The sequence below is a fragment of the Lacerta agilis genome, chromosome 4 (assembly GCF_009819535.1).
Source record: "Lacerta agilis isolate rLacAgi1 chromosome 4, rLacAgi1.pri, whole genome shotgun sequence".
NCBI classification, from domain to species: domain Eukaryota; kingdom Metazoa; phylum Chordata; class Lepidosauria; order Squamata; family Lacertidae; genus Lacerta; species Lacerta agilis.
This window is the reverse complement of record NC_046315.1, coordinates 70,310,046-70,323,479: the sequence shown is the minus strand read 5'-3', so window position 1 is coordinate 70,323,479 and position 13,434 is coordinate 70,310,046. Positions and strand designations below refer to the sequence as shown.

Genomic DNA, 13,434 nt, shown 5'->3' with positions numbered 1-13,434 from the left:
ACACACTTTGACATCATCTGCTTCAGAGTAGCATCCTTTTAGCGTGAGCACAGTATTTATAAATCAAGAAAAGCATACCCGAAACACCCTGATTTGGAGTCTTTATTCTGTGTTTTTCAACTTTACTTCCTGCCAAGTTCACCAGCTGAGCCCAGACAGACAGCATTGGTTCAGTGAATGGCAAATTATTCACATTAAAAGGAATGACTGGGAGCTATAGAAAAACAGACATTTTAAATATACATTTTAGTATAAATTCCTTTTAAGTTGTGTTCATTTCTTTGCTTCCAACCTGAGAGAATCCCCCCCCCCCTTTCCGGATGCTTGTAAAAGGCAGAAGCGCTCCTAGACCAATGCAGAAGGGGCTGCCAAAATTTCCCTTCCCAGGGTGAAACAACAGTGAGGTAAAGCAAACAGAAAAGTTCTACCCAAAAGATGTGGAACTGAAGGTGACTTCTACAAGAGCTGCTCAAATATTGGTAACACATTACCTTATCTTAGCAGTGATGCATGGCACTTGAAAGCAAAATATCAGCTTTTTTGGGATGCACAAATTGCTGCTCGTCAGCCAGGAGAATATTAGAATATTTCCCAAAACGAACAAACAGTCCACATATAATGCATCACACTCAGCTTACACCTTAAGCAAGGCATCACTTTAATACACTTACTGGTTTTAGCTGACTGAGGGGACAGACTCTACAGGTTCTCATGTCATAAAACTGCACTGTGATTTTTCCTTTCGGGGTGATTCGTGTCACCGTGCCTTCTCCAAATTCATCATGGATGACTTGGCCACCTAACCGCAAGCGACTATCTATTCCGCCAATGACTGCCAGGACAGCCATCAAGCCTCCCACTTCTGGGTTCTCAGAGTCAGGAAAGAAGTCTTCCAAAACAGCCTAGGGGGAAAAAAAGGAGAACAGGCACAATGAAACTTTAGCAAGGACTTCCCTTTGGCAAATACTCGCAGCTCAATAAAAAACAACATGCAGTAATATTTGATATTGCAGCCAATTTTACATTATAGAAGGCAATCAGCTTCACAAAAATATATCATAGCTTTTAAATAGTTTGACAGAATCCATTAACGATTAGTAGATTTAAAACAAAAATGAGTTGATTTTAAGATGCGGGAACTACCCCTTCTGACTGTTTTCCTGCAAAGATGTGGGTGATGGAGGTTAGCTGAGAGTTGATGTACTTGTTTATGAGTCCATTCCACTGGCTCAGTGAATGCAATGTCCTCAGCAATGCCACTATCTCCTCTGCCAAAGTACTGCTGTGAGTGGCCGTGAGAGAGGCCTGAGGCCTTGCCTTCCTCCTCCTCAGAGTAGATTCTGCCAAAAAAAGAAGGAAAAATTGGAAAAGGAGGAAAACTCATAGACAGACATCAATATGGTTAAAAATATAAGAATACAACACTGAAGACATCATATTCTCCTACCTCTGAGCAGTGGGATATCTGAAGAGCAAGTGGTAAGCAGGCAGCCAAGGAAACCAAACAATTTTTCCACCAGGAATTTCATATCCCTTGACCTTTCGCTTTTATCCCAGGAAGGAAGCACTGCTTGTAGTAAGTGCACTGCAAGGATCTAAAAGACGAAAGGAGAAAACATATATATTTTAAAGAAGTCTCTTGAGCTACTAGAAAAGAACACTTAATTCTGCACGTATTCTTGCACAAAGAATACTTTTTGCACAAAATAACCACTAATGCTCCGCTTTCTGAAAAATATGGAGCCATTTTCTCATGTGTTACAATTCAAAATGATTTTTAATAAAGACTTTAGGTATGTAAGCTGTAATGTTATGTATATAAGCTGTAAATAACTGCCTAATGTCAACCCAGTGTGTGAAAAAATAATAATCCCCTGCTAGGGACGCAACAAACCACATTTCCACTTCCTCTTTCACATCTAGGCAAAATGCAGCAACGAAACCGTTCTGCGTCTTCTTCCTGCTTCATCGCTTTCAAGAGAAAGGTGCCCGATCTTGAATCGAGCCACAGATATGAAGTGTGGCTTTCAAACCCTATTATGACTCAGCTGTAGCGGGTTAAAAACCCCACTGGATACCTCCAGCAATGAAAGGCATTACCTGTCGTTGTAGAGATGCAGCAGTAAATGATTCATGTCCCTCGACGATTTTCATTAGGAGAGTTATCCATTGTGACGTACTAAGAGTGCTGCACATCTGAGGCATGAGGGCTATACTTCGGATGAATCCCAGTGAACACCAGCTCCTGTGCTGTTCTTTATTAACCAATGTATTTGGTAAAGAAGCTGGAATATATTTTAAAAAAAGAAACACTCTTAAGCGCTCTTAGTTGCCCAAGATTACTACATTTGTGCATTTAGACCTAAATTATTTGCCACAAAGCACCTAGAGTTAAACCGGCTTTTTCAATAAACGGCTTTCGTGTTGTAGAATAGAACGATAGCTGGTTTTATTTATCAGCGTCAGAAAGCATGTGCAATATCATGTACTTTTGCCTGTTTTAGTTGAACACAACAGGATAACTATGAAAACCTAAGGAAAACAACAAAACACAGGTGAAAGCGACACACCGGAAATCACTCTGCAACAAAGGCCTGTTTCCTCTGTGAACAAATGGTGAAGCTCTTTTAAATATACCGGTACTTTTTAAAATGCACTGCTGCAGACATGGAATGAGGCAAATCATTCTAACTTGAGATGCCACAATAGGTTCCACAGATATGAGGATGAAGGATTCAGCACACAAAACAAGACTTTGATCCAGTGCCGGGTATCTACCTGATTTGTCTACGGTCCCGCTCTCGACTAGCATGCGCAGCAGCCCGCACAAAGTTCTTGTTGCTTCGTTCTGCATGACTTCAGCGTGGACTCCAGCTGAGAGGCAGAGAGTCTGCAGCAGATTCACTGTGCTTGTCAGCATCATGGAAGTAGGGTGGAGATTTCTTTCAACTTGTTCTCCTTCTGAAACAAGAGTCAAAATAGATGACAGAAGACAATGAAATTGATGCGCTCTGTTGCAACCTCCTCATTTTCACAATCGAATGAATTCAGGTCTCCCAACACTGGGTGACAGCAAACACTGTGTAAGGCGATTTCAGCTCAGGGATTCCCTTTTCTCTCCCTCCTTCCCAGTACAACCCACTGCTCCCAAATCTGTTCTAGAGAGTCCCCCCACCCCAACCCTCCTGTGTGCATATTTGGAAGGCACACAGCATGCTGAAGAGGGAGGAGAGAATCCGTTCCACTAATTGTGCCTATTCCACTGGTAGATAGACACCCCTGGATATTGACTTTCACTTTAAACCTGCGAGTATTTTTAAAAATGCCAGAATTTCCTTAACCTTGGACAAACCAGTAAAAAAGGGAGGGGGGGTTGGAAATATGCAATTTAATGTTGTTTTTGCAAGCAAATTAATCTTCCACAGCTTCAGAATGGCATGATGAAGAAAAATCATAACTGGACTAATATTACAGTATGATCGAGTCTTGAGTTGGGGTTTACATTCTGGGGATGACATGCATACATAGAAATGCATATTCCGGTACCCGAACTGCCCCCACGTAGCCATCCTTACCTTCCAAGCAAGGCTGAGAGCTTTTAAGAGCTTACTGGGTCCTGGAATGTTCTCTCGCAAGATGCTGCAGGGCTGTCCAGGTTTCCCCAAGTTCTCGCGAGAGCCTTCCAGAGCTTGGTAAGCAAGCCTAAGACCTTAAAAGCTCTCTTGAGCACCAGGAACACCCGGTGCAAAAGAAGCTTTTTGAGCTCTCCGCCTTGTGTGCAATTAATTTGCGAGATTTCAGCTGAGCTAGGTTAAAATTGCACGGGATAACTGCATGCAAGATGTGGTGCTACTGTATACCAACACGCCACTCAAGTACCAGCACTGGAAGTGAAATTAACCGAAAATAAACTAAACCCCACATTCTGTTCCCAGCAGCTGCAGCAACGTTAGTAAGTTCAGAAACTTAAAAGGTGGTCAATAATAATAATGTTATTATTTAAACCCTGCCCATCTGGCTGGGTTGCTCCAGCCACTCTTATAATGTCAATGCCCAGAATAGCTAGGTTTTTAACCTCTCTACATCCCTTATGTCTTATGATTGGAAGAGGAGAATGCATATTCTAGGAATACCTATAACTACAAAACTACCAAGTGTTCGGCTTCTCTAAATTAGTTGGATCTCTTTCTTGAAAAGCAAGGTGAGAGTAGAACAAGGCCTATTTGTTCAAACCACTTACTTACTGCTTGGTAGCTACATTACCACTGTGTTCAGCACAAAAACACCCTACCAGAATCATCCTCTGTGTCCGAGTCTTCTGTTGTAGGCTGAGAAGCAGGTGGTGGTTCAGCCAGCTTGAGATCGTATTTTCCCTCTTTCCCCATCCTGTAAGAATTGGTGCTGCCAGTGTCCCACTGAACTCGAATCCAGCCGTCTTCACCCAATTCTCCAATCACGCGCCCCAAGCCTGGAGGAGGGCCATCCTGAAGGAAAGAGCAGAAGTAATACAAGAAAGTTTTAAAATATATGGCCAATAATTAAGATCATAGATTGAACTGATATCCAGTAAATAAAATATATGGCAGACACAGGCAAGCAGTACCTGATCTCCCCACTTCCAGTCCACCCCCCTCATCACTCTGGTGCCAATCTTCATCATGGCTGCCAACTCTGGCCCTGAAACAGGAAGTTGAACTGGAGTGGTCTCCTTCCTGGACTCTTCTAGGACTGTAGCAGAAACACCACGGGACGAAGCAAGCATATCTTCCTCGACGTTGTCCAAACTAGGCCCTAATTTAATGAGAGGTATCTTGAGATCTTGCAGCCATTAACAGAGAACTAATATCAAAAGTAGTAACTTATTCCAGCTTTCCAAAGCAGTCACCACAAGAAAGTAATACTTTTGTTCAACATGGAAAGCCGAAGAGGCATAGTTCAGTGGTAGGAAATATTCTATTTTTTAAATTATTTTTAAAGTTTTTATTTATACTTTTCAAGTTTATACATTTCATTAGTTTTACAATCAATTTAACATTTCAAAGTTTGACTTCCTTCCCCCGTCCTTTCTGCAGTTCCTTAAATTTACTTTTTAATATCTTCTGGATATCCAAATTCATTTAATTTGCTCATTTAACGATCTACTTCAAATATATACTCTTATGAAACTGCAGGTTATTACAATAATCCTGCTAATGTTTTATCTGTTGCAATTTATCTGTAAATATTCTATAAACCATTTCCACATTCTTTTATAAAAAGTTTGTTATCTTGCTTTCTTATTCCAATAAGTTTCGCCATTTCTGCATATTCCATAAGTTTTTGTATCCATTCTTTCTTTACTGGGACTTCTGCTTCTTTCCACTTTTGGGCAAGTAGCATTCTTGCTGCTGTAGTAGCATACACGAATATGTTTCTATACAATTTATGTAGTTCTGTCCCTATAATTCCCAAAAGAAAAGCTTCTGGGTTTTTTTTACAAAAGGTATTTTGAACATCCTTTTCAATTCATTGTATATCATTTCCCAGTAAGCTTTAAACTTACTACAAGACCACCTCCGGCAGGAAATATTCTAAGACTTCTAAAGCAGACCAAACATTCTATTCCCAACAATGAAATGACAGGTGAGATGGGTCTTTCCCAAGTAGCAAACGTACCTATCAGTCGCAATGTGGTTTGCGTCAGTGCCAACATGCCAGAATTGAGAAGAAGGTTCATGGTGTTTGCACCATGCTGCAGGGTTAGCATATTAAGCATGACCAATAAGAAACGTGCTTGTGGAATAGTCCCAAGGCTTGGTCCCGCAGGGTTCTCATTGGTAATGGTTTGTAGGGGAACAGGTTGGATTCCTAGCAGAGAAATAGGATACATTTTAACAGACACATGCAAGGCAATGGCTGCTTATCAGCTCAAGTAAATGACCTTGAGATGACTCTTAGTTTGCTCCTGGAACTGGTTTACTAGTTAAGTTGCCTCTGTTTTCAGAAATTCCCAGCAGGCTCTCCAAGGAAAGAACAGATTCACATGACAGCACTTCATCTAAGTAAGGCTTGCAAATACAAAACCACATTTCACTGGATGTATGGTCACTACAAAAATTTGCTTGATAGCCAAATCTTCAAAGGAGGAACGAGATTATGAGCCAAAGCGACGAGTACCTCCCAGAATGTGCACCTCAGGAGAGAGGGCTCACTTCCTTCCATCTTTCTCCTAAGAAACTAAACTCCCCAGAAGCAACATGGAAGAGCGTAAGTACAACCCCAACAACATCCCTGAATATGCCATGTCCCACAGCCAGCTTTGGATAGGTGGTTAGGGGGAGAAAGGAGCGTCAGATACACAGGCACGATTTGGTGGCTGCAAGATGTGCAAAAAATACTTTTGAAACTTCGTGGAAATTCAGCAACTTGCACCCAACTAACAGACACAAAAGAAAAGTAAACCAATTGGAGTTTTTATTTTATTTTTAAGTTACAGAAGAGTATTGGTAATACTCACCTAGTTCTTTGAACCTGTTGTTAGCATCAAGCAAGATGTTCCGAACGTTCTGAATTGCCCATGAGTACAACTTCCCAAAAGTAACTTCCAGGAGCATACGATTGAAAGGCGGAATCAGATCCACATCCTTTAAGCAGTCTGTTAAGGGTTCCCTATGTGGATAACAAGCAAGCCATGATTTCCAGCGTTTTCAGAATTGTAACCTACCTTAACACCTATTTTGCATCACAAGCGGATACTGCTGCAAAGTGCGACAACAGTGTTGGGGGCCACACGCAAGCAAGAAAAAGCTGACCATCTGCTGTTCAAACCCTCTCAGAACCCCACCTTCTGTGCCTTTGCAAGACTTTCCAAGGACACATTTGCATTAGCTCAAGGAGAAGGGTAGGATCTGGTCAGGCGGCTGAACCCAGACCTGGACCACTCTGCATGCAGCTGCCCCCACCTGACCATCACCCAATGTCATATGACATCTGGCGATTCAAATTTAAACCCACGACTGCAAAGGAAGAAGTGGGAGTGCAGACTCTTGCGTTGGAATTTGGTGCTGCGGCTTTACCTGTCCCGCGCCTGACATTATATGATGTCAAAGTGATGGGCAAGTGGCCATAGTTTGAGCCAAAATACAATGCAGGCCAAATGGGGGATGCCTGGCAGACTGGAGGTTTCCCACCACTACTACTGTAAGAAACAAGGTGCTCCTATGACACATAAATGCTATACCAGGACCATGAACATCATCACCTAGTGCTCCACCTGTGCCATACTGGAGCTTGTGTTCACCGTCAAAGTTCCCATGGTCCCCCTGTGAAACCCCTATGCTTCACCTAAACAGCACAACAAAGAGCCAGATTAGGTGAGAAAGTGTGAGATGCAAGGGAGAACGAAAATTACCCTATGTTGGTTCCTTCCGGAATAAGTCTTTGCCATCCACAGAACATAGCGTATTGTGCAGAAGGCAACAGGAAACTCTTGGTTGCCAGCTTTAGGATTGTATCAATGCCCTCTAAACGAACCTCGGCTCTTTCTAGCTACAAAACAAGAGAGAAAGGAGGTAACGATTTTCTCTGTGTAAGATCTTTACGCAGTAAGGCCCCGCCATATGAAGTGAGCCATGCCTTACCTGCTTTAGTAAGCACTTCCTCATTTTTTCAACATCAATGGGCTCTTCTTTTAAAGCAAATTCAACTATGGTATTGAGAAGAGCAGACTGGGGATATAAGCCCTGGACGTTCTGTTTCAGCCATTTGTATTTGTGAACACCCGTAACTGTGTTGATCAGCGGCTGCCATTTATCCTAGAAAAAACAAAATGCACATTTACACTTGAATTAATAACCTAAGAAATCAGTCTGAAAATAATGCTTGCCCCACAGTGGCACGTTAATATAGAAAAATTTAAAGCACTAAGTTCTATGACCAAGAAAGGTTTTACAAATGTGACCTATTACGTACACCGCATTTAAAATCTACATTTATGACACAAAGGAAGTTCATAAAAAGTGCGACACTTTTTAACTTAAAAAGGTAGAATTCAACAGGCAGAAGGAATTACCTTTAGCTACAAAGGAAGGCCAATGATGACATTTAAAATCTACATTTATGACACAAAGGAAGTTCAGCCAAGACTTGGTGCCAGTTCACTTAAACACCCAACTAGAGATCCTCTCTGTGTGACTGTGAGGAAGTCCTTGCACACTAGCGTGTCATGTATATACAAAGTAAGGTTCAGCAAGGATATCCAAATGCACAACTTTCCTCTACAGAGCGCGCCTGTGGCAGCACGTATGCCACAAAGATGCATACATATTGTGTTATCTACTGTTTTGTGAGTGACCACTGTTAATAATGTAATTCATCTCTCTCTTTGCGCAGCTGCTTTTGCAGCAACAGACTAATGCGCTTGTTTTCACAGTGACAAACTAACATGACTACCGCATTGATAAACATACTGCCTGACACTCAGCTGCCACGTTCCCATATTCTGAATGGTCGTCAGCTACTGTGCAGCTGGTCCAAATTTAGTACTTGATACTCTGCATACCTTGGGCGATTTGGCTGACAAGGGCCTTTTATCAGCTGTCACAGGGCTGTGAGGTATGACACAAGGCTCTTCCAAATCACTTTCCTCATTCCCAATTTTGGACTCTTCCACATCAGACGGCTCAGATTTTTTAGGGACTAGCAGCAAGACATAAAGCAAACATACTTTATTTATTTATTTATTTATTTATTTAGTGTGCCCCCTTCACCCTTGGGCCCCAGAGTGGGTTACATACCGTTTCAAAATACAGTTAAAATGTTACTTCAATACAGTGGAACCTTGGTTCTCGAACTTACATCCATTCCGGGAGTCCATTTGACTCCCGGAACCGTTCCAAAACCAAGGCGCAGCTTCCAATTGACTGCAGGAGCTTCCTGCACTCAAGCAGAAGCCGCGTCAGGTGTTCGGCTTCTGAAAAACGTTCACAAACCAGAACACTGATTTGTTCGACAACTAATCTGTTCCAGAACCAAGGTGCCACTGTACATCAAATTTGTGTCACGTTTATCCACTTCCAAAAGCATGAGCAAAACTATTTTTTTAAAAAAATTACCAAGAAAAATAGGAGCTTCCATAGAAAACACTGCTTTACGAAAATGTAAGAATTCAGAGTGACACACAACTGCAAGTAGACACCCCTTCTTTTCCCCTCTCCCTGAACTGTACCCCTCCAATTTCTAATTACACTATGTCGTTTGCAATTAGATAGAGCCCACATAGTACTAACTGAGATCTAGCAAGAGATATATTTATGGAATTTTTTTTAATGAGATGCAAAAGTCTTGCTTGAGAATGAAGCAAGCATCTATTGTATTCTACCTCACAAGCCAACTGACAAAATGCATAACAGTCTCTGGCCTTCAACAAGAAATTGTATTTCAAAACATTTACCTCTCTTTTTTCTTCGCTCTCTAATTATCTTCTGAACTACCCTTCTCCATCGGGGCAAAGAACTTAGACTTTTAAGCTTGGACATAATGGAGAGGTCATTACACACTGCCGGACGCAATTCATTGAAGAGGAACCTCAAACGCTCAATAACTGGGGCACAAACCTCTTTGTAAGATCTTCCTTGTTCCTGGTGAGTCTTAAAACGACAATGCAAACAGATCCCTCTGTTAGTAAAGTAACAGTAACACCTAATGTCTCAAGAAAGGGTACCAGTGATTCTTTGGTCTGATGCTTACCTTGATCAGTGAGCATTTTGCTTGGTAGACAACACGACACACATCTGCTACAGATTTTGGAAGTACACGATGTTTAACTTGGTCAACTCCTAGCATAGCAGGATGAACAAGCGAGAGTGCTACGTGACCTTTAAGAGGGGGAATGAGAGAGAAGATCTCATTGCAATTCAAAATAATACAGTAAGAATTTCAGAACAATTGTTTGTCAAATGTAGATACCTAAATCCTCATGCTTTAGAAGGCAGCATAGCAACAGACGTCCTACTTCCTCCACAGGGTGCTCTGGAGGGAACGTAATTGGTGTTGTCAAATGGCACTGTTTGCAATACCTCTCCACTTGACATAAGAAGTCCTGCACAAAAATGAACACGCTTAGTCGAAATATCACTGCAGTATCCATGCACTGCAGCGGACGATACTTTTTATAATAATAAAAAATTAACAAATATTTGCAAGCTTGTTCTGACTGATAATCATTTCAAACTCTGTCCCTATGAGCTACTAAGAGTCCCTGATAGTGCTATAATGCTGCGTGTACGCTGTACAAGAAAAAAACTGAGCAAAGAGTTGTGGCATTCTGAAGATTTACCGTGGGATATAGATAGATAGATAGATAGATAGATAGATAGACAGACAGATATTATCCTCCACAGGCAGAAACATATGCAGAGAGAGAAAATACTGTAAAACAGTGGGACCAAAAAAAAAAACCCTCTTGCAAACAATGCAAGCTTAAGAAATGAAAAAAAAAGAACTGAAAACAGGAGCAGCATCAAATCACTATAAAAGCAGATGTGAAGAACTTTTGGCCCTCCAAATGTAGCTGAACTACAAGTGTCATCTTTCATGAGTATTGGCAGCACTGAATGTGTCTTTTGAGAGATGGAGCCCACCAGAGAGCCACAGGTCTCCCCCCCCCCCCGGCAAAGCAGTATTCTGTAATAGCCCCAAATTCCTCTGACAGGATGATAAAATACAGGCAGTGATAGGTCTTTTCAGTGGTAGCTCTCAAGACTTGGTAACCCACCTGACACATTTCTGATCATGACACCACCTGAAGCAAGGCCTTAAATGAAGAATGAAGCACTCAGGCAGCTTCATATAGAAGGAGATTCTTTAAATATTTTGCCCCAAACCTTTCATCATGTGTGGGGACCTTTGGCCCCTCCAAATGTCACTGAGCTATGACTCCCAGAGCCCCTACCACTGAATGGCTGTGCTTGCAGGGGCTGATGGGAGTTGTGGTTCAGCAACCTCTGGAGAACCAAAGTCTCTTCAAAGATTTAGGACTTTGGCGAGCTGACTGAACCCAGGAGCAATTGGGCAAGGAGTCAAAACGCTGGAAGCCAAATTTGGAAACCATTTAAGTTTCTGGGTTGTCTTCAAGAGGCAGTGTACTTATGCTGCATTACGGAAGTAAAACCTGGAGGCCACTACAGTGGTACCTAGGGTTACATATGCTTCAGGTTACATACTCTGCTAACCCAGAAATAACGCTTCAGGTTAAGAACTTTGCTTCAGGATAAGAACAGAAATCGTGCTTCAGTGGTGCTTCAGGTTAAGAACAGTTTCAGGTTAAGAACGGACCTCTGGAATGAACTAAGTACTTAACCAGAGGTACCTCTGTAGAATATGGATGGCCAAAGTCAGGTCTGGTCCTAAAGCCAAAAATCGCAGCTCCTCTCCTTACATTTTCTGTATGCTATACTTTCAAATGAGGTAATTTCAAATAAAGACTCAACAAAGCTACAAGTCTTAACAGGCAAAGCTTCTCCAAAAGTTACTACAGTAATTACAACCCATCCCTTGTAGGCCACATGATACTAGTTTCATTTGCCTTCTATGGCATAATCCCAAGAGATAATATTTCTTCAAGGCGTTACTTAAGAAGCATTCTTGGATGCATTTCTCCATCTGTGGGAAATCCACAATCCATTTTTCCTCACCCAAAGCAAGCCACACTGGTAACCAATTAGGATAAAAAGACACGGCATTCCTTCATATCATACACAAAGACACCAAACATAAGGAAAAAGTGGCAGCTAGATGAACAGCGTACTTCATATTTCACACATGGTTTTATTTATGTTATTCGGCAGAATTTTTCAGAGGTGGTGGTTGGCAGATGCTATTTTCCTGGCATACTCAGAAGAGAAAGGGTTTGGGGGTGAGAGGGAGAGATGAATTAGAGCTGTTGTAGTAGCTCCAACACCCTCAATGAGTAGTATGGATCAAGGCAACAATCAGCAAAACTAAAAGCAGCCACCAGTCAAGAAGAGAACTGAAAAATGCCCTGTGGAGAAGAACCCAACCAGAGGCCTTTTGTATGATTTGCTACACATACACTATTTGAATTATTCAGGTGTTCCTATTCCTATTAGCAAGGTAACACTTTGCCCTGTTATGATTTATTGACAAGGAGGCCTGGAACTACTCAGCTCACAATGGAGAAAGAGGAAACAAAAATCTGTATTAGCAGGGGTGGAAAATCATGCCTTCCCCTGAGATTGTTGGACTCCCATAAGCCTCAGCCAGCAAAGCCAACTGTCAGTGATAATGGCAGCTAAGTAACAACTGGAGGGCTTCAGGCTCCCCATCTTTGGTTAATAAAAAATACTGAGAGTCAAATGTTCCCAAAGACAAAGTCCACTGCCAGTTGATAAAATGCAGATTCTGGCCCAATGCACCCAATGAGCTCTTGCCTTGGGTCCCTGGACAGGAGTACAGAGGTCAACTGCATAATAATCCCTGGTATTCCTACAAACTAAGAGACTCGTGGTTCCCAGCTGCCAAGAATCCCACCGACCATTTCAATGGCTAGAGTGAGATAATCCATCCAACTTTGTCTCCTTAGAGGGCTATGGCCAGGGTAGGAAGCATCAGCCTATGTCCTTCACACAGTGCACTGTTACCTTCACCGTGTGGTCCTGGATGTTGTTGTCTGCGATCGCTTGCAGAAATGGCTGTGAATGGTCACTCAAGGTCAGTCGGTGGGAATACAGCTTTGATTTGTTGGGGGTGGTATTGCCAGGAGAGCTGCAGTGGTCTTCATCCTTCTCCTCGTTGTAACTGTAATGTATTTGACTAGTTTGCAAGCCTCCAGAGAAAATAGAAGACTTCAACCATTCTACAAGAAGAAAAGAAATAGATTAAAATAGTGTGTTACAAGCATTATTTTTTTTTAAGGGAATAGTTTGGAAGGTATAGGAAGACATTGAAGCACGTTGCTTTTGCAGTTTTCTTACGCAGGTAAAAGTGTAATTCTTCTGCTTAAGAAAAGAGGATTCAATGGTCTACCCTGAAGTTATATGCAATATTTGATGCATGTATGTTTTAAAGGATTCTTTCAGAAACAGTTTTGTGGAAGCTCCCTTTTTGCTTCAAATAATTTAAAAATAATTAGTTCCAGATACTAAACGAGAAAAATAGTTAACCCATCTAGATCAATAAAATCTCCTCCAATTGTCAGGGCTCTCCAGTCTCGGGCAGCAGGTCTTTTCCCTACTACCTGAACTTAGGTTTTATTGAAAATGGAGATGCTAAAGACTGAACTGGGACCTTCTGCAAGCAAAGCAGGTGCATTACTGAGCTTTGGCCACACCATGATATAGTTCATCTTAATCAATAGCTGTAATTTGGCCCCATATTTTCAACAAATTTTAGCACATTATTTTACTCCACCTTGAGCACAAAAAGTAGCACACAAAA

General features: G+C 41.7%; 1 protein-coding gene across 6 annotated transcripts in view; it reads right to left on the bottom strand.

The window, feature by feature from the left end:
- The window catches only part of HERC2 (HECT and RLD domain containing E3 ubiquitin protein ligase 2), a 93,345-nt gene that overhangs the window by 48,175 nt on the left and 31,736 nt on the right, over window positions 1–13,434 (bottom strand). For 5 of the 6 annotated variants that reach the window (XM_033147517.1, XM_033147521.1, XM_033147522.1 and 2 more), the window contains 17 exons: window positions 12,639–12,853; window positions 9,946–10,078; window positions 9,727–9,854; window positions 9,431–9,626; window positions 8,540–8,676; window positions 7,620–7,793; window positions 7,391–7,527; window positions 6,497–6,648; window positions 5,656–5,847; window positions 4,604–4,791; window positions 4,292–4,484; window positions 2,779–2,961; window positions 2,101–2,285; window positions 1,448–1,595; window positions 1,144–1,340; window positions 672–902; window positions 79–214 (listed from right to left, as the gene is read on the bottom strand). In XM_033147517.1, the coding sequence (XP_033003408.1) occupies window positions 79–214; window positions 672–902; window positions 1,144–1,340; window positions 1,448–1,595; window positions 2,101–2,285; window positions 2,779–2,961; window positions 4,292–4,484; window positions 4,604–4,791; window positions 5,656–5,847; window positions 6,497–6,648; window positions 7,391–7,527; window positions 7,620–7,793; window positions 8,540–8,676; window positions 9,431–9,626; window positions 9,727–9,854; window positions 9,946–10,078; window positions 12,639–12,853 (2,925 nt within the window). The remainder of the gene's footprint in view (window positions 1–78; window positions 215–671; window positions 903–1,143; window positions 1,341–1,447; window positions 1,596–2,100; window positions 2,286–2,778; window positions 2,962–4,291; window positions 4,485–4,603; window positions 4,792–5,655; window positions 5,848–6,496; window positions 6,649–7,390; window positions 7,528–7,619; window positions 7,794–8,539; window positions 8,677–9,430; window positions 9,627–9,726; window positions 9,855–9,945; window positions 10,079–12,638; window positions 12,854–13,434) is intronic. The other variant, XM_033147520.1, reaches the window with a different exon arrangement.